Raw genomic sequence first — 27467 nt, forward strand, 5'->3', positions numbered from 1 at the left:
TCCGTCCAGGGCTCTGATACTGTTTGAAATGGCCGAACTATCACATGATGTTCGTTCTTCTGTTGTAAATAAGCGTCTCTTCCAAATTCTCGCGTGAACTCGCAGACACGCAACAGCTACACAGTGCATCAACTGCTGGCAGGAAGTGCTTTTTAAAAATAAATAGGGACCACATAGTTCTTTATTGTGGTGTGAAGATGATAAAGTGCCTGTGTGTTTAGCGTTTTCAGGTAGTGAGTTAGTATGAAGGCTGGCATACGTTAAGGTGTTACTGACTTCCATCCTTGGCTCTGTGTGTGTGTGGGTTTAACTCACTGTTTAGTTGCCAGTTGTTGGTGGGAAGATCAGAAGAAGTTCTGGCATCTTCTCAAGTGTTTGATTGTATATAACACTTTGTGTGTTTGTGTGTGTTTCAGGTGTGAAGATGAGGAAGTTTGCATACTGTAAGGTGGTTCTGGCCACGTCTCTGGTGTGGGTGATGCTAGACATGTTCATCCTGCTCTACTTCAGCGAGTGCAACAAATGTGACGAAAAAAAAGAGAGAGGACTGCCGGGAAGAGACCGTGAGTACACGCTCAGAAGGTTGTTTTGGTGGCGACCTCCCATTGACATCTGTTGTTAATAAATTAAGTGATTTATTATTACTACACTATAACCTTTCCCTTTACAGATACATTTGATACATGTAAAGTGTGTTACTCATTTGGATGTCACCAAAGTCCCTTACAAAAAGGAATTACTAATTTTTGGGGAGAAAAATTACTTGTATTTTCCTCTGCTGGAGCAGCTAGCATCAGCTAGCTTAAAGACTTTTTAAACAAAACTCTAAAGGTTTTGTGATGTGTACATCTATCTACATCTAGTCATAAATAATGACAGTACTTGTTTTGTCAGCGTACCTTCTGATACTGATCCTAACAAAAGGCACTCAAGCAGCCTATTGTTGTAACTCTTTGTGCGAACACAACCCCTTATTATGCTTAACTCTTTGGGGGAACACAACCCCCCCATAACTTTCACCCAAAGCTAAGCACCATAATTAAAGCTAAGCAGGGTTGAGCCTGGCCAGTACATGGATGGGAGACCTATGGGGAAAACTAAGGTTGGCGCTGGAAGTGGAATTAGGTAGGCCAGCAGGGAGTGCAGTCTATGTGGGCCCTAATGCCCCAATATAGTGATGGGGATACTATGCTATAAAAAAGCACCATCTTTCAGATGAGACATTCAACAGAAGTATCTGTGGTTATTAAAAATACAAGAACACTTCTTTTAAAGAGTAGGGATTCCCACCATTGGCCCTTATCTATCATGGCCTCTTAATAATCCCCATCCTTGAATTGGCTACATCACTCTACTCTCTCCACCAATAGCTATTGTGTTATGGGCATTCTGGTGCACAATGGCTGATGTCACATCATCCAGGTGGATGGTGCACACTAATGGTGGTTAAAGCGATTCCACCTATACTATTTAAAGTGCTTTGAGTGCCTAGAAAAGTGCTTTATAAATGTAAGAAATTATTATTATTCTACCATATAAGGCTGATAACTGATTAATCGGCTGATAGATTTATAGAATTTTAAAAATATGTGTTATTTTCTTATTATGACAGAGGCTACAAAATGAATAAAATCCCAGATGTTGCTTATTGTTCAACCAAAATCCTAGTAATAATCAGAAAAAAGAAGATTTGGTGCATAACATGGGAAACACACAGGGGACTCTTATTTTAAAATGACGATAAAATTATGATGATAAAAATATTGATGAATCTCGTCAATGATGAAAGATTTAGATACAGCAAATTCCCACGAGGTGTCAGAGTTTTTATTTGACTTTTGGGGTCTGCTGTTACACTGCAGAATCAAGCCGCTTTAACAGTAGAATCATCCTGCACCGGATACAGAGAACAAAAAAACTATCAGCAACTATCTCATAGATTTTTTCGGATAACTGATAGTTCCAAAAAGGAACTGTCTGCAAGATTAATCTGTAACACAATACACACACATTTACTCTGCTATCTAATTGGGGACATTTCATAGAGGTCTATTTTTTCCAAATTGTCCCCAAATTAGGGCTGGGCGATATGGCAAAAAATATATATTTATCAAACTTATGGACTATTCACGATTAGATTTTTTCAACTTTTAAATGTACTCCAACGTGATTCAAATTGCATATTCTTCTTTAGAATACATGGCAACCTGGTTAGAGAAATCCAAGTTCTTTTCATTAAAGGAAACATAGGTGTGCAGGGAAAATTTACAAACGCAACACAGGGAGTGCACCACAGGGGGAAGTTGTCAACAGAGTGTAAATGTTAAATAAATTACAATCTAATAAACCCAGATGTTCCGAAATAATAGAAGAAAACTGCAAAATACTTCTTAGAATGTGTAGGTATTAATTTGATCTAAATGAAGCCTATCTAAAAAGTTATCAAAAATCAATACCTATAAATTATTACGTTTATCTAGAAAGAGCTCATTGTATATAAAACAATTTGTACATACATTCAAAAACCCCTAAAGATAGAGACTCGCCCTCTAGTGGTGCGTGCTGAGCAGCGCAGCAATATGAAATAATTTATCACTTGCAAAGTTTGTCAAAATTATAGTTTGCCAAATGTTAGCAATTATAGTTTGCTAAATGTCTCTGAATCATAATGGTAAATGGAGTGGTGGATGTTTGATTCTCCTAAATATAGCCTATTCATATGATTTGAAATGAAGCAGCCGTAACTGTAAAGGCTTATTATGGGTAAAAAGAAAAGAAAGGTGACCATTCATCAGCATGCTCACGCTGAGGCCAGTTATGGTCTTAAGCCGGTATATACCTGCATGATGGACGAAGCTGAGCTACAATCACTCTGTTTTCAATCATACTGGGAATATTACCGTTGCCTTTTATATCAGTCTCCGTGTTGTTAAACTATCACATTCATTTGGATCATGCCACACACGCGCTGGTTAAGACAAGCGCTGTGTGTTCTTTTTCTCTGCCTTATTAAGCCTTTGGTGGATGTACAACATATCTAATTTGATAAGTTTTATGAAAAATCAAAATGTTCTCTATTTAAAAAAAAAAAAAAGCGAATTCAAATGAATCTGAAAAACCGCCCAGCCCTACACCAAAGGGAGGTTTTGTCTGAATTAGGTACAAATGTATCCCTATAAGTTAATACACATATACAGTAGTGGCCAAAAGTGATGTCCGATCTAGAAAATTGACATCTTTGGCCTTTATTCATGATTTTGTATGCATGTTGTAGTTGTTCTTGGAGTGTAAAATTTGTCATGAAGCAATGAAACATGCCAAATTGTGTGGTCATCATTTTTGGCCAATCTATCATACAAAGTTTGCACTCATTATTCCCACCCTATAATTGCTACAGGTGTGTCAATTAAGGTGTTGGCTATATAATTAGATGTTCATTTGTGGGTTTTGGTAAAAATGCCAAAGAGGGAGGAGCTGTCCTCTGCAACCAAAGAGGCTATTTTAAAAATGGCTAAATCTTGTTAATGAGCTTCGGATATTGCCCGTGTGCTGGATTTTAATGGTCGCACTGTCCGCAGAATTATTACAAAGCACCGTGAGGCTGGTACCATGCAGAATGTAAAGCGATGTAGCCGGCCAAGGAAGACTAGCGAGTGTCTTGACAGGAGAATGAAAATCACCTCATTGTGTGACCGCATCAAATCGGCTTCCAAAGTTCTGGAAAAGACGTGCAATGGTGAGGAACCTCCAATTTCATATCTCACTGAAAGGCGACGGCTACAAGAGGCTGAATTGAGATGTTGTGTAGCAGTAAAGAAACCATTTATTAGTTCTGTCAACCACATACAACATCTTGCCTTTGCCAAAGAACATAAGGATTGAAGTGTGGAAGATTGAAGAGGTGTTCTGTGGTCCGACAAGTTAAAATTCAACATGCTGGCATCGGATGGTTTGAAGTATGTTCGTTGGAGACGAGGGGAGCGTTTTGATGCCAAATGCATGTGCATATGGGGATGCACAGTAACGCCGATCCCTATAAGCAGACTACGCAGTCTGCGTAGGGCACCAACTCCCTAGGGGGGCACCATCTTACCCTAGGAGGGAACCAGAAAGTCCACAGGCTGCCCTTACTTGCATGTTATACGTTATTCAAGGACCCGAAAGCTGTTGCGGAACACAGATTATCGCTTCACACTCATATCATGCAGGAGGATGGAAAGACCTACAAAGTTATTGGCACTTGGAAAGTGGACCAATACTTGGACATCTTGCAGAACACAATGTTGCAGAGTATGGAGGATCTGTTTGGAGACTGAATGTGTATTTTTCAACACGTTAACGATTCCAAGCACACCACGCGCGTAATGTAGGCATTCCTTGCTGCCCTGCATTTTGAAGTCCTCAAGTGGCCTCCTCAGTCCTCAGTGTTGAAAACCATTGGGAAATTCTAAACCTGAATCGTGATAAGTCATGCAGGTCTTCCAATGAAGCTCAGCTTTGTGAATAATTTAAGGAGGCTTGGCAAAAAATTACGCACAACACATGCGCAAATCTTATTGAGTAAATGCCCAGGAGAATGGCTTCTGTTATCAAAAACAAGGGAGGACCACAAAATATTAATAACTGATTACATTTTAGTCAATGTATGCTTTATTTCCTGTGAGCTTTTTGCATATAACCCATATTCCATGATATGCTGTAGTTTGCCTTTTATGACAAATAATTTAGTCAATTAAATACCTTAACCAACTTTAGTGTTTTCTTCTACCCAATATTATATACTCCTCATATTTTGATGGTTTAATCGAACCTGTATGGTCATTAAAATCAAATATTGTGCAAATATCCCCTCCGGACATCACTTTTGGCCACTGATGACAATGCACAAAAAATAGAGATGTGCGAAACAACTAATTTCACTGATGTTTAAACAATCATTTTGGAGTCGAACAGTCTAAAAGGAAACCAACCTTCAGAAAAAATAAATCAAATTTGTGTTTATGCGACCCATTTAAAATACTTAATCTATTCCAAATCTGATGCTAAATTCCGCTGAAAGGGGGCATTTATCTGCGACATGCAAGGGCATTATCATTATACGTTAAATATTTAACATGACACGCATTCACTCAATGAACGTTAGCGAATACAGGCGTAATTATTGAAAACAACTGAATGAATAGCAACCCTAATAGCCTGTTCTAAATAGAATTCACCAAGTAAAATTTACTTAACATATTAAAACAGTCAGGACATTGTTGAAAATAATTAACAGGTAGGCTAAGCTAAATCTACGAGCGAAAAAAAATGCTCTGAACAGTTCTGCGTATTTCACAACGTGCAGTCGTGCATTAGCCATTGAGCTATCGTTAACCAATAACAGTTACGATGTAAAAAGTAAAAACTAAAAAATAAATAGCTAAAGGATAGAAAAAAATAGATGATAAACCTAATCTATTCTAAACATGACATGCACACAGAATACATAATAGTTTAAACCTTTATGCAGTCGTCACCTTGTTGAAAATAGCCTTCTTAATCAGCAGATAAAAAATTGCATTCCTAGCCTAAACAGTCATTTTCTAGGCTATTACTCAAGCATTTTTCATGAGCAAAATCAGTGTTACAGAATATTCAAATGTGAAAACATCTGACTTTCAAACCAACATTTCAGAAATCCGCTTCCCGCACCACCACTAATGTGATTTCTGAGTTGTCTTGTCTTGAGGGGACATTTTCCTGTGCACACCGCTGAGAGTGGGAAGAAGCATGTGCAGCCAGCGGTGAAATTAAACTTTATTTCTGCTCTTTTTTTTTTTCTTCTTTTTTTCTAATTGTATTAAGTATATTTAAAATGTGTAACATTAACATGACAATAATTTAAGTGCAGCCTCTGTAATAAATATAAAGCCAAACGTAAATGTGTAAAAATGCTGAAGTTTAATGGGGAAAAATATTAACCGACTAGTAAGTCCAGTGTCGACTAGCAGCATTAGAACCTTTTAGTTGATTAGCCTCGCACATCCTTAACAACAACACAGCACAGGTCCTATCATAACTTGAAACACATTCTAGTATTGATCTGTGTTTGTGTGGGAGAGACAGAGAGAGTATAGAAATATAATATGTATTGACTCCTGAAGGACACAACCACATTCGAGTACTACAGTTTTACTAAGCCAGTGATGAGCAAAGGAAGTGAAGCACATCCTCTCACATTGCTTTCTTTTGTCACTTTTTTGACCCCTGAATGACCTCTGACCTGGACACTTTGGTCTGCATTTGTCTCCGTGTGGCCACTCAAGAGCTGCTTTACCCCCACCATCAACAACAATCCTAAAATAATCTGCTCACCACATCAATAAAACAGACAATAAAAATGCAGAAAGTTAGGGTTAGGTTTAGGGGTAGGGTTAGGGGATAGAATCTATAGTTCGTACAGTATAAAAATCATGTCTATTGAGAGTCCTCATAAGGATAGCCTTACCAACGTGTGTGTGTGTGTGTGTGTGTGTGTGTGTGTGTGTCTGTCTGTCTGTCCGTGTCCGTGTCCATAATGATGATTACAAGATTTTTGCCCCCAGAATCCCCCAGGAAATTGGTTAGATTTTGCTGAGCAGGGAAACAGGACAAAGTTGCCTTGTAATGCGCTCGGCTTAAACCGCTAAATTATGCCCAGCTGACACACACACAGCTCACCCATACACACACAAAAGCAGCACAGGGATTAAAAGGAGGCAGTTTGCCTCTTAGAGCAGATGTAATCTCTAACACTGTTGCAAATCTGACCTTAATCTCACCAAAGCATGCTTTGAGTTATTAATGATCAAAGCTCAGTACTTATCTACCCAAACACAATCTACAAACACTACTATAACACAAAAACTCACAATCAGTCACACACATAAGCATTCAGATATATACAATATACAGTTGTGCACAAATATCTGGACCACACTTAAATATGTTTTTTTTTTTAATGCCAAGTAGACGTGTGTATGTGTGTGTGTGTGTGTGTGTTTGTATGTATATTTGGGGACAAACCTCCCTTTGGGGACAAACCTCCCTTTGGGGACATATGGAAAAACATTTATAAATTAGGTAAACAATGTTTTGTTTTTTAATTACTAAAATGCAAAAAGTTTTTGTTTTATGGTTAATATCAGTGTGTGGTTTTGGATCAGTCTGTATAATTATAATAAGATTTAAATTAAAACAGTAGAAGTATATAACAGAGGAGGCAGAAGAGGCAGTGCCTCCAAAAATTTGGCTGATAAAAATAAACAACTGTACATAAATAAAACAAATAAAATATTATGAAATGTGAGCTGAAACAATGTGTGTAACAGTCATATTTCATATTTCTGTCAAACAGAGCTCATTGCAATATCAGTGAGCTCCTAAAGCGTGGCGTGAATGTGTGGAGAGGTAACCGCTGAATATAGGTGAAAATGTATGTGAGGGGAGACATTGGCTGTGATTATTGCTGATTTGTTCAATACGCTGTCAATCAATAAATGCGATAATCCCTGCCTCTTATATATATCGATAATCCTCCTTGCAGCGGGTCTCCGCAGATTGCTAGGAATGGGAGGAACTTATGTAAGTGGAGAAACTGTTCACACAATAGCAGACATGGACAACAGCACTTTGTCAGTCTAAAACAAAATAAACTTGAAATGACTTGAAACGTGAAATGTTGTTCAAGTAAGCCGCTTGAACACTTGCTCTTAAAGTTGGCAGCTCCATGACATCATGAAACATGCGGCTTTTATCAAGGAGCAGATTAACATATGTGTTTGTGTTACAGCTGTGGTTCAAAGGCATCATGATGGCCCAGGGGAGATGGGAAAGCCAGTGGTCATTTCTAAAGACCACCAGGAGAAGATGAAGGAAATGTTTAAGATAAACCAGTTTAACCTGATGGCCAGTGAGATGATCGCTCTCAACCGATCTTTACCGGATGTCCGGCTTGAGGGGTGAGTCTCTGTGCCTTAACTTCAGGGAACAAAATAAATGTTTTTGCCTACAGCCACAGTGGCTGGTGAATGTCCAATTTTATCAACCACTTTGATTTTTTTTACTTTTCACTATTACACACACACACACACACACACACACACACACACACACACACACACGCGCTCTTGCTCACACAGACACACATTGGTGCAGCTATCCTTTTGAGGACTCTTCATAGACATAATAATTTTATACTATTTGAACTGTAGATTCTATCCCCTAACCCTACCCCTCAACCTAACACTCACAAAAAACTTTCTGTATTTTTACATTTTCCAAAAAAAACACTATTTACTATGTTTTTTTTTTCAAACGATTTGAATTATGGGGGCACTAGAAATGTCCTCATAAACCACATTTTTAGGATAATACCCTTGTAATTACTAGTTTGTAACCTAAAAAAAGTCCTCGTAAACCACCCAACTTACCACGTGCCCCATTGAGAGCCCGCTAATCGTGACCACAAAGAGGTTACCCCATGTGACTCTACCCTCCCTAGCAACCGGAACAATTTGGTTGCTTCAGAGACCTGGCTGGAGTCACTCAGCACATCCTGGATTCGAACTTGCGACTCCAGGGGTGGTAGTCAGTGTCAAGACTCGCTGAGCTACCTATCCCCCCCACAAAAACACCTTCCAAGCAAAAAAGAAAAACAAATATATGAAAACAATTATAAAACAATACATATATTGTTAAAAATGATGACACAAATCATTTGGCCACTTTCTGGTCATCAAACTTTGTGGAACACGCCCTTAGTTAATGTGTTGAGCTTGAACCACACCTGTGGTTACTCTGCTAGGAGACATGTGTGTGAGCTTGAAGACAACTGACATTATATATCTACTAAAATCACCTTGGGGCCAGCTTCATAAAAGAAAAGTAGTTAGGAAAGGGTTAAAAGTAAAGTTAGCTCTGTAACATCATTTGTTTGCAGATGCACTTGTTTTTTTATATATATTTTTAAGTTTGACTTAAGTGTCCAAAAGTGTCCAAATACATTTTGGGGACCAGAGTACAATGTCAATTTAAAATCTCTTGCTCTGTTTATTTTATTATATCATGTTTTCTAATTCTACAGACAAATACTTTGAAATGTTATTTTTCGATAACTGTGAGGAGAGAGATATTTGACTTTGACTTTAGAGTGACTCTCTGGTGCACCGTGGTGTGTGTGTGCCAGCTGAATGTGTGTGGCAGGGAGCGAAATGTAAACATTGATCCGTGAAATTTGTTTTTTTTTTACCCCTCAGATTAATTACTGAAGAGGTATTTTTTTCCTCAGCTGTGTTTAAAGCTAACCAATAGAATCAACATTTTCAATTAAAAGATAAGAGTGTGTCAATTACAGAGTCACAGTCATGACCTAACGTCTCACACACACTCTACCACAAACATACTCACACAGCGCCTGGGCCAGAACACTTTCCCCTTGACAAGAATATGATCTTATAGCTATGAATATACATTCTCTGTAAAACACTAGATACGGTTTATTTTGATTGGGGGAGTATGCACAAGACATTCCCAACGCTTTGTGTTCTTGTTGCACTGTATTTACATACATTAGTAAATACCCTTGTACAAATGAACTGCATGTACTTAACGTATCATTATTTTGTGGAGCTCCTTATAATTGCAAGCATCACTATTACTTTTGCTCATACATAAGATTAGGGATTTCAACAAACCTCTAACCCGAAGTATTAAACTTATGCCTGTAACTCTGCTGTGTGTGCTTAAATTATGCTGCTTGTTGTGGAGAGGTATGCCTTTACTTTTCTAAGCAATCATAATAATTATTTTTGTCTGGCGGCAATAAAATGTGAAAAAAATCACATAGATTTACACTAAAGGATGATTAGACCAGAATATAAGTGAGACTTGGGAGTGGAAGTTCTTTTGTCTTGAGGCAGTAAGTGAACACCCTAGCAACCACCTAGGAACACCCCATCAACTGCATAGCAACACTCTATAAACCACTCTGCATACCTTAGCAACCACCTACGATCCCAAGCATCTTGAAGGCGAGTTTTGCCCACTCACATTGTTTTTCAGAAAATGTTTATCTAGTTGTTTATGTAGTATTACTATTTTTATTACCGTAATTACAGTAATATGTTACACTGGCTCTGTGAAGAATAAAGTGTAACCCAAACTACTTTCAATAGGACAAATTTGTAACATTCGCTGAGACTTTTCACAGAAAAAGAGGTTCCTAAATGGGTTCTTCACCTTATGTGTTCTACCATTATCAGAACATCCACCTGTAATGTTGGGACAGGATGAAGACAAGATGATGTGAAGAACCCAAGAGCAGTTTTACTCTAAGTGAAACATGATAAATCCAAAAACTTGAATCCAAAGTGAAAATAAAAAACTAAACTTCACTAACAACATGAACAATGACACAATGTTACACCAACTCGATCATGGACAAGAGAACATGAGGGATATAAATACATAGATAGGGGTAACATGACAACCAATGGGAAAACAGAACTAATAACAAGATAACTAGACAATGAAACAAGAACCAATGATAAAACAGAATGGATAACAAGATAACAAGACTCATAAACACAAACCAACGAAAAGACAGGACTAATATACATGGTAAGAAAACAATGACTAAAAACTAATGAGAACAAAAGCACTTGAAACATGAGGGTCACATGACAAGACAAGGAAGTTACATGAAACAGGAACTAAATTTAAAAATCAAAGACATGAAATCTAAACAAGAAAACAAAAAAGTGAACAAAAACACACAAACACGTGACACCGCCATGGACAGGGGACCCTACATGAACATATGATGTGTTGTTTGATGTTTGAAGTGTTATTTAAACACCTTTAACTCTCTTTGAATTTACCATGTCAAATATTGGCAGCTAATGTGTTTGAATTGTAAAGATCAGATTACTGCATATGCATACAGGAGCAGTGTGTGTGTGACAAAGATTGTTTCCCTCTCAATAAGGTAAAAAATGTCTCTGTTACATATGTAACCTCTGTTTCCTGAAACAAAGGGAACGTGACATTGCATATTAACGCATATGGGGAGTGCCTTCATACACAACCTATTTGAAACCTCTCTATAATAACGCCTATATTTTAATACTGGCAATGGCGTTTGAGCCCAGCCTGCTTTAGCGTGAAACTGACCGGTATAAAAACAGGTGCACAGACACCATTTCCTCAGAATTTCTGACTGAGAACAAGGAGCGCATTGCTCGTGCCTCAAGAACTCTGAGTCTTGTAGTGCAGCTAGCATTCGCAATGTCTCATTCCCTTCGTCTCAGGGAAGCAAGTTTACGTTGGTAACACAGATGTTCCCTTATGACATTGCGTATTAACTCATTTGGGGAACAGAATCCCATCCCGCCGCACTACATGACATAACTTCCCAGAGAGGAAACATGGCAGGGCAGTCTTATGAGATGATGATCGACATGAGCATGCCATGGCCAGGAGGAGAGCGCTCATAACAAATATATGAACTATAGTCATATAGTATAATTGACTCCTTATGAACCCAGTCGGGAAGGGAGTTTATATATAATGAAAGTGCTTGTGACTTTATGGTAATTATAACAGCCTGAATGCAGGCGGTTGTGTAAATGATGGGGAGCCCATACTTAAAGGGAAGGGCATAAGTGTGTATATATATATATATATATGGCCAATGAATAGCAAGTGCTCTAAACAGAGAGGGCTTATGAAGAAAGAGACATTACATCTAGGTTGTAAAACCTTGCAAATGTGTTTTGAGAGGACTATCCTGCTGCAAAACATGTCTTTTAATTACACACCATTCGTCCATGCCCATGAGGAGGCCAGGTCTCTAGTTGAGTGTGCTTTAACATGAATTGTGAATTGCTGCTGTCTTGAAGGATGAAATTCTGAGGAAATGGTGTCTGTGCACCTGTTTTTATAGTGGTCAGTTTCGTGCCAAAACAGATGGGGCTCAAACACCATAGCCAATATTAAAATATTGGCTTTATTTTAGATAGGTTTCAAATAGGTAGTGGAAGAAAGCACTCCCTATATGCGTTAATATGCAGAGTCGAAAGGGAACTACTTTAATCCTGCTATTCTTTGCAAAAAGCAAGTTGACTTGGGTAAAGATAGAGAAAATATATGAAGAAAAGATGTCGAGAAGTTGTCATTTAAGTCCTTGAGAAAGCAAAGAAACTGTTGTTTGTGTGAATCTCTGTGTGAGTATTTGTGATTTGCGACACTCTTTGTGTGTGGGATATCACTCCTCACACTTCTCTCTCTTGTCCCACTGCACTAAATAATGTGTGTGGTTTTGTAACTCTGCAGTGAACACACACACGAAAAACCTTGCCTTAAATGTTACAATTTTAATTAGTCCCTGGATGTTCCCTCTCAAGGTGCGACCATGGAAACCACCATGACAACCAGGGTTTTCCAAGCCAAGAAAAACAGACGCTTGTCCATGAACCAGACATAATAATTGCACACACATTTACACACTAGCACATAGCTGCACGTCAAGCATTACGTCAGTTGTGTTCCGTTAACCAAAATGTATGCATATGCACTCTGGCAGTGTCTGGCGCTGTGATAAATCACTGGGTCACAGGAGGAAACTGCGGATCTGAGAAATGACAGGATTATTGGGCTTTAATGAGTTGCTTTGTAATAATGTAGTGCTAGACCTTTGCCTTTAGGAGCGCAGTTTCTTTTGGCTTGTTGACGTATTTCCTACTGAAACAAATATCCAATAGGATTTAGTTTACATTGCAGCCTGGCAAAGCCACACACGTACCTTTTTTTCACTGTGCTGCTTTTCATGCTAGAGCTGGTGTTCAGCCGGGGAAACTGCTAAGTGAGGCCGACTCTTTTCCCACTGACTTGAGAATCGTACAATGATATAACTGACCAAGTTACTACAGAAGCAGCCCACAAACATACACAACACATTTCAGCCTTTGCTTACAATAAGGCTGGAGCCGTTGTGCAAGTTCAATGTGGCTGAATTAAAAATTATCAAATGAGTAAAAGATCACAATATATCAATACTTACTTGCACTGTACATTGCAATAAACCTATGAAAAAGTTCTGCATTGAAAATATGCTCACATCCAACTCTAATGTTCCATTCTGAAGTCATAATCCCTGTGGTTTATTCACCTCAAAGACAGTTCGACTCTAATTTGAGAGCTTTAGAGGGCTGAAAGGTGACAACGGCCATTCACTACTCACTTCTAAAGTCATTCCTATTGGAAATTAGGTTTGGAGCAACCCTTCAGTATGAATTGTGCTCCATTTTAAATGCCATGTAAAAGCATCATCTGCACTAGTTAGAACACAGACAGAAGTGCAGATCAGATGCATGATGCATTCTCATTCTAGAAAGCATTTGATTAAACAAAGTTTCTCAGCCGCTTTGTGATGTCAAACATTTTCTGTGGCTTTTTACCCAGAAGAGAGAGACTGCATATTTTAAATGCATATATCTGCTGAAATTTAATTTTGTCATCATTTTTAAATGACCTTTAAGATAATAGGCATGGGCATAAAGTAGAATAAACTTGGTCTTTAAAGGGTTAGTTCACCCAAAAATGAAAATCAGCCCATAATTTACTCACCCTCAAGCCATCCTAAGTGTATGTGACTTAAACACAACAGCCAAACACAATCAGAGTTATATTAAAAAAATATCCTGGCTCTTCCAAGCTTTATAATGGGAGTGAATGGTACTTTAGATTTTGAAGCCAAAAAAAGTGCATGCATCCATCACAAAAGTCATCCATACGGCACTAGGGGGTTAATAAAGGCCTTCTGGATCAAAGCGATGTGTTTTTGTAAAAAAGAAAAATGCATATTTATAACTTTATAAACTATAATCACTGGCTTCCGGTAATGGCCAGCTGTGCATTCAATAGAGAGTCGAGTTCCGACGTATGACGTAGGTGTAGCGCAAGCTCCGGTGAGAAGTGATGACACTGGAGTGCAGAGCATAAAGCAAAACAAAATGCCGGTCACGAATTAGAAGACAACAATGAGGATTTAAAGACAAATATTGGAGGATTTCAATATAATAGAAGAGGAGATTGAGTTTTTTGCCCAGCCCTATTTGTTTGAACCGGAGTACACCAACCAGGATCTCCGGGTGATGGAGGCTGCAGCAGCGGCATAAACAAAAGAATCTGGTTGACAGAGAGTATGGGAGACGTGGTGCTCATGCAGGAAATGCGAGGTAATGCCAACAGAGGCTGAGTGTTTGCTGCCATGAATGAACTATTGGAATGACTGGATAGATGTAGAACGCACCATTTTAATACTAAAACAAATCTACAGTATGGCTAAAACAACTCACTTCTTTTCGCCATTTTCCTTTGCTGTAAACAACGCATGCTTCCTCGTTCATCACTTCTAAACTACCAGAGCTTAGGCTACGCCTATGTCATGTGCCGGAACTCGACTTTCTTGTGAACGCACAGACCACCGTTACTGGAAGCCAGTGATCATAGTTTATAAAGTTATAAATATGGATATTTTTTTACAAAAATGCATCACTTCTCTTCAGTAGGCCATTATTAACCCCCTGGAGCCGTATGGATTACTTTTTTGATGAATGGACGTGCATTTTTGGCGTTAAAATCTGATTCACTCAAATCTGATTACCATTCACTCCCATTATGAAGTTTGGAAGAGCCAGGATATTTTTTAATATAACTCTGATTGTGTTTGGCTGAAAGAAGAAAGTCATATACACTTGGGATGGCTTAAAGGTGAGTAAATTTTTGGGTGAACTAACCCTTTAAGTCTATATTGACATTCTTGGATTCAAAATCTAAAAGTAAAAAAATGGAAGTAAAGTTTTGTAAATTGAATAAGAAAAACGAATTGTTCTATATTATTTATAGGTCACTTATTAAATGGTAGCAAATTTGAGACATTGACCATGTAAAAGGCAGACATCACAAGGTGATCTGTGGAACTTTCTCAAATCATGCTGAGCACAAACTTGTAAAGTCCATGCCAGCAAGTGTGCATGCTGTCATTGAAATGAATGGGGGACATACCAAAAAATAAGAATTTCTGAAATTCATAAAATGTTTTTGTTAATTTCTTTACTAATTTGTTATGCTGATAATTTAACTTGTAATGAAATATGTAATAATCCCTTTTGTTCTCACCACCTTATTCACTTGTAGACTCATATTGTTATTAGACTTATTATATTTTTATATTTCATTCAGGTCTTGAATCCAATTACTAATACCTATTTGTCAGTACACCCATGACTTATGTATTCTCTATGTTACAAATCCAATTAAAACATTTTTTTTATGAAAAATTATCCAAGATGGCAGCGCGGAAGCACGCAGCGGCTGCTCCGGATCCAAAATGGTGCTATTTTTGTTTCTTAGCCCGACTTTTATGGCACATGGACATCAGAGCAACTGGTGTTCATGTTTACCATCGCCAGACACTGCTCAAATACTAGATTCATGCAACAACCAAGCTGCATGATGATCTGCAGGAGAAGCTTAGACCAGGCCTCCAGTACTCGGCGTCACCTGATGCCAATGGCCAGGGGAGGGTACGTCGTAAGTGGTGTGTGAGGAAGCGGAAGCACGGCAAGAGGCTAAAAACAAACCCTAGCTGGCCAGCTCTCCCGTCTATCCTGCTCTCAAATGTTTGCTCCCTGGACAATAAACTGGACTACATCCGACTCCAGCAGACTACGCAGCGTGAGTTTAGAGACTGCTGCGTCTTTGTTTTCACAGAGACGTGGCTCAGCGTCCGAGTTCCGGACGCTGCCATTCAGCTTCGCTTCGGGCTTGCCTCGTTTCGTGCCGACAGAAATGCAGCTCTGCGGTAAGACTCGTGGTGGTGGCTTGTGTGTTTCCACCAACTGTTCAACAGACGACGCCATCACCACCACCCTCCATCTGGCTCTCACCCACCTAGATAAAAAGGACACATACGTTCGAATGCTGTTCACAGACTTAAGCTCAGCATTCAACACAATCATTCCTCAGCACCTGATTGGAAACCTGAACCTGCTAGGCCTGGACACCTCCCTCTGCAACTAGATCCTGGACTTCCTGACTGGGAAACCTCAGTCAGTCCGGATCGAGAACAGCATTTCCACCACCACCACCACACTGAGCACTGGGGCCCCCCCAGGGCTGTGTGCTCAGTCCACTGCTGTTCTCTCTGCTGGCTCACGACTGTGCAGCAATGCACAGCTAGAACCACATCATCAAGTTCGCCGATGATACGACTGTGGTGGGTCTCATCGGCAAGAATGACGAGTCAGCATACAGAGAGGAGGTGTAGCGGCTAACGGACTGGTGTAGAGCCAACAATTTGTCTCTGAATGTGGACAAAATAAAAGAGATTGTTGTTGACTTCAGGAGAGCACAGAGTGACCACTCTCCACTGAACATCGACGGCTCCTCTGTGGAGTTTGTCAAGAGCAACAAATCCTTTGTGTTCACTTGGGGCAGAACCTCACCTGGTCCCTCAACACCAGCTCTATTACCAAGAAAGCCCAGCAGGGTCTCTACTTTCTTCAAAATCTGAGAAAAGCACATATCCCACCACCCATCCTCACTACATTCTATAGAGAGACTATTGAGAGCATCCTGAGCAGCTGCATCACCGCCTGGTTTGGGACTTTCAGACCGCAAAGCCCTGCTGAGGATAGTGAGGACAGCTGAGAAGATCATCGAGGTCTCTCTTCCCTCCATCAAAGATATTTACACCAAACGCTGCATCCGCAAAGCAACCAGCATCGTGGATGTCCCCACACACCCCTCACACAAACTCTTCACCCTCCTGCCGTCTGGCAAGAGGTGCCGAAGCATTCGGCCCTCATGGCCAGACTGTGTAACAGCTTCTTCCCCCAAGCCATCAGACTCTTCAATACTCAGAGACTGGACTGACACACACGCACGCATGCACACACACACACACACACCTTTACACCATCCAACTTTTACACATGTCCAGAGTTGCACTTAATTCATTGTCACTTTATACTTGGCTGCTACCTCAATAACTGCTATGTCACATAGAACACTATTTCATAGTATGTTATGTTTACATTTGGCATTTTTAGAAATTGTCATCTTTTTGCATTTCACAAATGTGTACTGGTCAGTGCTGCGCTGTCTCTCACTATGTTTGTCCTATGTTTGTTTTATGTAGCACCATTGTCCTGGAGGAACGTTGTCTCGTTTTGCTGTGTACTGTACTAACTGTATACGGTTGAACGACAATAAAAAAACACTTGACTTGACTTGACTTTGAAAACAGCTTGTGGCTGAACATGACAGGGTGTGGATGTGCAGTGTGGGGTGTGTGTGCTTTAATAGAGGTTTCACTGTTCAGATGAGTGTGAGAGACGTCATGTCTGGGTCCCAGTCTTATGTGCCAGTGTGACCTCATATTTGTGTGAGGGCCTTTGCTATGATGACACAGAGTCTGATGTCACATATTTATCTTAAAAACTTAGTAGAAAGGACAGGGATTCATCTTGACCTCTCCCTAGCCCTTCTTTTTGTCTCTTTCTATCCCTCAATTTCTTTAGCTCATTTTCCCCAAACACAAACTGCTCACAGACACACACACATACGCATGAACGTGCAGCCGACAAATCTGGAATTGCAAAAATATTAACTGAAACTTATTTCAGTTGAGCCAATTTTGCTGTGTTAGGCTAGTTGGGATGCAAACAAAAGCAATTTCGAAAGCACCACGATGTTAACAATTGTAGAGCGAATCATACTTCGAATGGCTTAGTCTGCATGTTAGGCTCATATACAGTCAGGTCCATAAATATTGGGACATCGACACAATTCTAATCTTTTTGGCTCTATACACCACCACAATGGATTTGAAATGAAATGAACAAGATGTGCTTTAACTGCAGACTTTCAGCTTTAATTTGAGGGTATTTACATCCAAATCAGGTGAACGGTGTAGGAATTACAACAGTTTGTATATGTGCCTCCCACTTTTTAAGGGACCAAAAGTAATGGGACAATTGGCTGCTCAGCTGTTCCATGGCCAGGTGTGTGTTATTCTCTCATTATCCCATTTACAAGGAGCAGATAAAAGGTCCAGAGTTCATTTCAAGTGTGCTATTTGCATTTGGAATCTGTCACTTCTTGTTCGTTTCATTTAAAATCCATTGTGGTGGTGTATAGAGCCAAAAAGATTAGAATTGTGTCGATGTCCCAATATTTATGGACCTGACTGTAGAAGTATTTTAGATTAGAAAAAATGACATTTCAGCTGGATAGTTCTTGTGTGGTTGGAGAATCCGATTCAGATTGAACTTATTTGACAGTATCTTAGCAACTCTCTTCAAGCATGTCATTATGCTTTCCTGTGGATCAACAGATAAATCTTTTCTCTGCTTCCTCTCTGTTTTCCTGACCTTCTGCTCTCTTCCTCGTCTCACACACACACTCATGCACTCTACACACCCATAGTTCCTAAGTGCCGTGCATTGTGTGTACTAAATTATTGTTTTGCTGCTCTGAATGGAGTAAAATGGAATACATTATTCTGTGTCTGTAAATTGCATATCAAAGAAGGAAGAGCAAGAGTGTGCGAGAGAGATATTTGTGATATCAAAGAAGTAAAATATCAAGGAAGTGGGTGAGAATGAGGGAAGAAAGAGAGGAATAACTGTGAGAGAAAAAGAAGTAGAATAATACCCCCTTTAATAACATGATAGATATAGGCCTTTACAACATGATTAGCTGTTCCACATTGTGCTTGATCAATGGATTGGTTGTTTGCAGTGTACTTGATTACCTGATTGGCTGTTCATAGTGTTTGATTATGTGATTACCTTAATCATTGTGTGATTCCGTGGCATAAATTCTGCATTGTGTGATTCCTCATTTTGACTCCCAACCCCCCCATGTCTTCATGTTTGTGTGATATAGTTTTTGTTGGTTGGCTCCCAATGTGGCCAGCAAACCTTTTTTGGCTTGTGTACCTGTAATTAGCAAGTAATGCATAACCATTAAAAACATATGGGCAAGACTGTAAACTCACCATCAGCATAGATTTACACCACCACACAAACACACACTGTGTTTTATAGTTGTGTGTCGCAGAGAGAAAGCAGCTCACAGCTGGGAACAGTGCTGACCTTTTCTCCTTCACTGAATTCCTGCTGTCTGGGAGGGACAAGTTTAAGTGTGCGTGTGTGTGTGTGTGTGTGTGTGTGTGTGTGTGTGTGTGTGTGTGTGTGTGTGTGTGTGTTTGATGCTGAAAGCTGTAATGTGGTAAGGTAACACAACATTTCCTTCTCAGTCTGGCAGTCTTTAAGGCTTTTTCCACACCAAATCCGTAACGATTTTGCAATGCAAACCTCTGACGGAAGGTCTATTCACATAGCACTCTTGAAATTTTTTTTTACCTAATTTGGCATAGCTGTTTCATTATGTTCTTTCCATGGTGTTGATGCATTTTGAGGAGTAGTCTTTTTCTTTTTAAATTAATCAATATTCCTTCACTTGAGTGAGAGGAAAAGTAAAAGATTAGGGCTGAATTTCCCAAAGCATCACAAGCTTAAGTTTATCATAGAGACCATTGGCACCAATGGTTTCTACAATCTACTTAGGCTTATGATGCTTTTGGGGATCTTCTCTGGACACACACAGTTAAAAATGTGTGTAAATTGGCATGGATCTGAATCATTGCAGTAACTCAATCAAGTGAGCTGTCCTGTAAATTACTGAATAATATTTTTTATTACTACCTTATTCTCTCTCTCTCTCTCTCTCTCTCTCTCTCTCTCTGCTGAACTAAAGCAGGATTTGGCCCTGAGGATTCTGATAGACTTTGCAGTATAATGATGTGTGTGTGTGTGATGGAAGAGTGTTACAGACCTGTGGCTGTTTTTGTCTCTCTCTGATTGCACCAAATATATGTGATTATTCCCAGGGCCTGAGAAGTGTGTGTCTGTGTCTGTGTGTGTGTGTATGTCTGTGTCTGCGTGTCTCTGTGTTTCAGCTTCGATTCCTTCCATCTTTTGTTCAGCTACTCTTTTCCATACTGTCACAGCTATTTTAGCCTGATATATCCCTCGCTACACACACAAACAATCACACACACCCGTGCTCAGGCATATGCTGCCTCTCACCCACTCAGCTCACTCATTTTGATCATGTTTTTGCTGATTGGGGAGGAAGCAAGACATGATCTCCCAGTTTTACAAAATGTATTTTTTTAGAGACAAAAAAAAAAATCTTGGACAGGAGAATAGAGAGAGAGAGAGAGAGAGAGAGAGAGGAGAGGGAGCACGAGCGAGCAAGCTGAGTTCCATTTTAATCAGTTAGGTAGCAGGGCTGACCAATGAGATGCCTTGGCTGCAAATTAAACTGTTGTCTGGAGTCCAGAGAGTTGACATCAGGTTAATGAATTTAAAAAGAGCAGTCTGTCTGTGTGTGTGTGCTTTTCCCGAGACTAGCAGTAGGTTGATGAGTTCAAGAAAGATGGGGCCATAAGGGTCTGTGTTACCACAGTTATGGGACACGATGGGCTACAACCCATCACACTCAATTAATTTTGTATGTCTGTGTGCCATTTCTTTGTGATGGCAAGTATGTTCAGAGCCATGTGATACAGTACATTCAATTTCATACAATAGATAGTTCTAGTCCTCTAATCAAACTGGACAAGCAGCATTTCAAGAGTGTATATAGACATTTTAAACAAAGGAACTACAGTAATACTGTGCATGTCTTGTCCTGAAGCATTTTAAGTAGCATCATTTTAATAACCCAGAACTGTCAAAACAAAATGACTAGCATGTTCTTTTTTTACAGCCTGGTCTTATGAAATTTACCAAAACATGGCAACATTTTTGTTACTCAAAATTGATGTGCTGTATATAACGTTTGGCAGACTCTCTTCCGGTATTCAGATGCGGTTTTTGGGTGCAGCCCTCCAACTTTAAGTGTGTGTTCACATTTGGCAAGTTTGGTTAGATAAAAACGAACTTTGGTGCGAGTTCTCTGTTAGTGCGTTTCATTTGAACAAGTGTGAACACTGCCATCAGAAAATTGTTGCACACCAAACAAGCAGACCAAAACCCCCTGAATAGTGTTTCTCGGTCCACTTCCAAACAAACTCTGGTGCAGTTCGACTGATGTATGAAGGCAGCATGGACCAAAGATGTCTAAACAGACCAATAACAGGATAAGATGTCACAAGATGCGACCCTAAAAATCACATGATTTGATAACATAGAAAGAGCTGTGTACACAAAATAAAATGAGCAGAGGGCAAACATGGAGCAATGAGGAGGTAAAGTTTCTTATTAACGTTTGGTCCGACGAGCATTTTTACAGTATACTGGAAAAAATGCACAAAAATGCTCAAGTGTTCCAAATGTTCAGTGATAGGTTAAGGGAAAGTTGGTCCAACTATCACATTAAGCCCAGTAGCCAGCATTTTTTTGGATGTTCGGCAAGTTCCGTCACAAAATATACGTCATAAAAGCTGCCCAATCAGGTTGTGAACTCATCCTTTTACCTTTTTCTTTCACCTAAGGGTGCTTTCACACTTGGCTTGATTGCTTGGACCAAACCAGAGTTTGTTTCCTCCCCCTCCCCCTCCCCCTGCCTCTGCTGTTCTCTTTTTACATCATATGCTGCTTTCATGTGCTATCGGAATTTTCCTACTTCCCATTTCTGAAGTGGTAATTATGACTACTTGTGTTCATGTGCTTTGTTATCGGAAAGAACAGGAAACATGGACCTCGCCAGGTTCATTCATTCATATTTCTTTAGGAACTTTTATTTTGACCCCATAATATATATCACTCAGTTAGCTTGCTGTCAATAATGGAATTTTGGTCAAATACAAGCGATTTTCACAGTCTAAAAATGTACAACATGCATAGAATGGTTGCTGATATACAGTACATAAGTGAATATCACCAAAACGGCAAGCGCTAAAAATTAGCTGTATTTAGAAAAATGAATAAAACCCTAGGGCTCCTTCCATCACGGCAACTCTGGTATCATCTAGAATTCCAAGTTTCCCACTTGAACTTCCAACTTCACTGGGTCATTTATGTGCTCAGAACTCGTAATTACGATATGTCCAAGTCCACATGAAGGGCAGAGTATTTTTTGGATCCAAACCACAGTCAGATTACTTCATCAACATGAGTACAAGTGGTGGCTATTTACCACTGTAACTATGCAACAACTCGAGAAGACATCAGTTTTGCTGTGGTATTAAAGTATTAATCTCTTTGGATTTACCACGAGTGTGACATCATTTAGAACAAAATATGGCCAAAAAGAAGGTGTTTTTGCATTTGTTTTGGTGGTTCGTAACAGCTCGCTGGGGTGAACTTTCAGGAAATATTCTTATTGGCTGCTAAACACCTTACTGACATTGCTCCATGTAATCGGTAGGTTTGACCTGATGCTCCACCTACCTTGAGGCCAATGTTTTTTTTTTTTACGTTGTTCAGCAAGTCAAAATCAGTTAACATGAACACATCGATGTGCAGAGTTATTAACGAGCTGGTGCAAATGTACCTACATCTGTACGATCGTTCGCTTAGAGACATTTTCCAAGAGCAAGTCATGTGATTTTTTTTTTTGGTATACTAAAGGAATCAAATCTTCTTAAATACACTCAAGCACCCATTCACTTATGTGCTATCTGCCACAAAAGTCATTCACACACATCTGTCTAAAGTAAGATATGCCTCTATCATAATTGTTTTATCTTTGTTCTGCACATTAACTCTTATACACTCATCTTTGCAATGGTATTGCCATGAGCTGCCTTGTGTTTTTCCCTCGCCTTCAGTTCAGTGAATGTTTAGATTTTCCCTTGTTCATGCACTACATTTCCCAGTATGCACCTTTTGATTACACTCACCTGCCCTCCATTTTCCACAGCTGTTCCCTGTTCCCTCATTATTCATTTGTGTTTATATACCCTCTTGTTTCCTTCACTTATTGTCAGTTCTTGATCCTATGTAAAGCTGTAGCGTTGATGTATATATTTAGTTATTTTGTATTCTTCCATGTTTATTGAATGACCTTCTTCCTTGCTATCATAAAAGAAGCTGCGATTAGATCCCAAGCCCCTTTTCTAAAAGATCACCACCTCGTTACAGGTATCAGTGTCATAATAAATAGCAATAACAGAGTGTAACCGGTGCATATTATGGCCGTTTGTAACACCAATTCATTAGTGTCATGAATTAATAATATAAACAAGACAAATTAAAAATGTTCTACTGCATATATATTACTTTAAATGATCATCAAGTGGTTAAAACAGCTTCTTTTACTGACTTCATGTGAATTCTACTACAAATGAGGCATAAAGTCATTGATAACACATCCTTAAGGTTTTACATGTAGCTTCCTCATATTTAAATGTACTTCTAAATTCCACCCACGTCGGTGTGGCGGGTGTCTGTATGTTTGAAAACAGTATACTGTTGCTCGGCTGTTTAGATCTTCTTTTTACACCTGAACAAAGTAGAACTTCTACAGAAGTATATCAAGGCCTTAAGTCCAAGGCCCTGTCAGATGAGCTACCACATAAGCTATCCGTGTTGGAATAAGTGTGTATATGTATGTATATGTGTGTGTGTGTGTGTATGTGTGTGTGTGTGTGTGAGTTTGTAATAAAAGCATTAAAATGTATTGTTTTACAAAAGATGTGTTTGAGTAAAAATGTGTCGATATCATAAAATAGCAGGTTCTGAGTAATAGAGAGAAAAATATGTATTTATCAAGTCATAATCAGCCATTTAATCATCATTTGGGAATTGTGCCTGTAGACACGTTTAACAAGTTTGCAAAATGTATATAGTCACGTATTCACGGAGACATTGCAAAATAATTTTTTTTCAAAACAGCTTTCTGAATACGGCCCACATCTGCCGTCGGTCAAACAAAGAGATAGTCCCGCCCCAAACTTATGCCAGTGGTTGAGTCAATGTAATTGTATTTGTATAGATGGGTTGCTTAAAATTGAGGATTTCCATAGCACTATAGAGACTCAGTGCTTACAAAAAGAAAATTAACCTATAAATGCCTTATCTATAGGTGTCTCTGCATATTAGACTGGGATAGGAGAAGGTATTTTAACAAAGAAAAAGTTACATCAGCTTTAAATAAGACTTTGAGGCAACAACTTTTCTCAAAAGACATTGTATGTGTACCTGAAGTGACTTATCCAGATGTGTACCATTATCTTGTTGACACTGATTGCATTTACATGGAGAGGTGATGAAAGTTTATCATAGTTGAAATGCTTACAATTATTTCCTCAGTGGAAATGTCTGTAATATTTGATCACTCCCATTATAATCAATTAAGCTATTAACATTGCAAATGTGACTTGCACGGCTTCATTCATTATAATGGGACTATGGGAGCAATCTATAAGTTCTAACTTGCAGTTAGTTGGTACAAATTCTGTTAATTTACCAGAGATGAAATGTGTTCTACATATGCAACATTTGTTGGTACTGTAGTGTATATGTCTCTCTTCACTGCTGTGTTTCAGACGTCCATTTGTGTTTTTTTATGTCATGTATTTTTTATTTATTTCCTAATTTATTTCATTTTTTATTGCTACGAGTCACTATGAATGAAGCACCTCCCACTTTTGTATTGAATGTGATTGAAAACTAACCTGGGCTGCGTTTCCCAAAAGCATCATAAGCTTAACCCTATAACGTGTGTATAAAACATGATACACAACTTTTGACAGCTCCTGTTTCACTCTGTGTTCAAGATGAAATGCCAAAAACGTATGGTGTGTAAGTTTAGTATGTTTATGGTTTCAATGTTTAAATCAATCCATTTAAAATGGTGGCGGACTTGTACGAAAAGTGACTTATGTTGGGATAAATTACAGTTTATTTTAATAAAGTAAAAGTAACATTAATGATTATATTATATGATTTGAGTATTTGCTGAATATATGCAACTTGTTCTTGGTGAAATTGTGTATAATATTTTATTGAAAAAGCCAGTTGAAATTACATACAACATGCTTTTGAAGTATATCTCTCAGTCCCTTTACATTCCATACACTCACTGGCCACTTTACACCTGTACATCTGCTTATTCATGTGACTATCTAATCAGCCAATTGTCTGCCTGCAGTGTAATGTATAAAATCATGCAGATATTAGTCAGGAGCTTCAGTTAATGTTCACATTATTTGTGAACATTGTGATCTCAGTGATTTAGACCATGGCCTGATTGTCTAAATGGAGTATATTTAGGTCCCGTCCACACCAATAATGTTTCGTTGGAAAACACATTGATTTATCTTTATTTACTCCTCTCACAAAGACTGGAGTGGTGTTTTCCTCCATCGAAGACATTTTTCTAAAAAGCTCTCAACACTTACTTTGGAATACGATGACCTTAGAAAACTAAAAATGGACTAGTGTGGCCTTAGTATTACAATGCTGGGAGTTGGAACTGTTTTTAGGTTATGATAGAGGATGAAAAATATACAAAATAACTGCCCACATTGTGTACAAAATGTCATAATCAGGGGGGTCTGGGTAGCTCAGTGAGTAAAGACGCTGACTACCACTCCTGGAGTCACGAGTTCGAATCCAGGGCATGCTGAATTGCTCCAGCCAGGTCTCCTAAGCAGCCAAAAAGGGGAGAAAAATCCCCACAAAAATATAAAAGCATAATCACACTCTCAATAATGCAGTTGTTCTGTATATCAGCATGGCTGTGATTAACTATGGCCTCGTGCCTATGGCCGAATCACAGCTTTGCCTATATTCAGTACGCTGGCATCATTATTAACTTGGAGGGTTGTGAATGTGGTTGTTTTAGAGTATGTTTTTTGTGTACATTTTCGATGTTTTGTCTTTTTAGGCAATTGTAGTCCAAAACAAGTTTCCCAGCTGTGCCAGGGTAAACAGGAAATGAGGCAGGATGTTGAGTGTGTGTCCCACTTTAGCTTTCCAGATACAACAAAACACTGGCTTTCCCCAGGATAGGCTGGCACAGTAACCTACTCTTACATAATCTTCAAAGAATCAACACATTCTCAGAACCCTCCCACGACCCCTCTACCCACCAATCAGAGCCTGTGCTCTTGTTGCTGATAGAGATTAGGACCAATAAAAAAGTGGAGGAAGAGAAGGCTATACTTTTTGCAAATTCTTTGGAATTTGAGAGTCCCAGGAGTATTGAAGTTTCTCTATCCCTCCTCCTCTTTCTCTCTTTTTAATGTGCTTTAATGGGCATGACGAATACTGTGCATTTGTCTTTCTAAACAATTTTGTGTATAATGAGAAATGGTACAATATGTGAAATAAATTAACAATAATGGAGTGAACAAGTCATATGAACAAATATAACATTATGACAATAGTGTAAAATGAAATAAAATACATGAAAAAGTAATAAATTAAGAATGTAGCATTAATAAATAGGAGTGGTTAAAAAGGATTAACTCAAGATGAAAAACAAGACAAAATGTGCCAATAATAGTAATAATGAATTTAACTCTCAATTTCAAAGTACTTTATTTCAAAATTCTCAGATTCATGACTGCCCTCCCTCATTAGATTTCTTTCAGACAGTTTAAGAAAATCTGGAATGCGGTTTTAGAGTTTTTATCTCATGTATTTTTAAATTTACCACAATAAAGATAAAAGTATGCATAAGTCTCAACTTTACCATTGAGCTCAGACACTTTTTTCCTTTGGAAGCCATGTTTCTTTCTCTCTCTCTCTCTCAGTGCTCCGTCGGTGAATACTAATTGTTAGCTCATTCACACTAACAACTACACTTTACACATCTTACAGTATGTGTGACCAAACCTGCTGAAGTCACAGAAGTTCATTCAGACTCTGTCATCATTTGTTGTGGGCTGATTACAGATTTTTGATTAAATGCATACACCGTCTTTCCAGCAGCTCTCCACTAACCTTTTCTCCACAACAGCCTGTGTTTGTGATAAGTGCTAATCTTTCCTCATCTCAGATAGTCAGACAATGCTCTCTGTAGCTCTCAAGACCCTGTGTGGTCTGTATGTGCAGGTAAAGTGTCCTTTCATCTGCTCTTTTTAGTGTCTGTAAAGATCAGAAAAGTGATTCAAGTCATTTGATTGTCTTAATTAGTTATAAAAGTCTTGGAACATACAGGCTCTGCCTCAGATGGCACATCGACAGACTGCCCATGTTTGCTGACTGTCTGATGCATATTGCATACTAATAGGAAGCACTTTCTGAAAACGGAAAGCTCCAATCTGATAGACTGGCTTTATTACTTTTCCAGGATTCAGGGTAAACATGCTTTTTTTCAGTACTATGGGAAACAACGTCATGTTAAGAAGGTACTGCTTAGGGCCGAACGATTCATCTAAATAAAATCGAAGTCACGATACAACGTAGTGTGATTATAAT

The 27467-nt window shown here is 38.9% G+C and overlaps 1 protein-coding gene across 1 annotated transcript in view; it reads left to right on the forward strand.

The window, feature by feature from the left end:
* LOC127658329 (polypeptide N-acetylgalactosaminyltransferase 1) overlaps positions 1 to 27467 on the forward strand; it is a 133506-nt gene that overhangs the window by 73925 nt on the left and 32114 nt on the right. The window contains exons 3-4 of the mRNA XM_052147565.1: positions 417 to 563; positions 7811 to 7979. Coding sequence (XP_052003525.1) covers positions 425 to 563; positions 7811 to 7979 — 308 coding nt within the window. The 5' untranslated portion in view covers positions 417 to 424. The remainder of the gene's footprint in view (positions 1 to 416; positions 564 to 7810; positions 7980 to 27467) is intronic.

The sequence above is a fragment of the Xyrauchen texanus genome, chromosome 17 (assembly GCF_025860055.1).
Source record: "Xyrauchen texanus isolate HMW12.3.18 chromosome 17, RBS_HiC_50CHRs, whole genome shotgun sequence".
In the NCBI taxonomy this organism is placed as follows: domain Eukaryota; kingdom Metazoa; phylum Chordata; class Actinopteri; order Cypriniformes; family Catostomidae; genus Xyrauchen; species Xyrauchen texanus.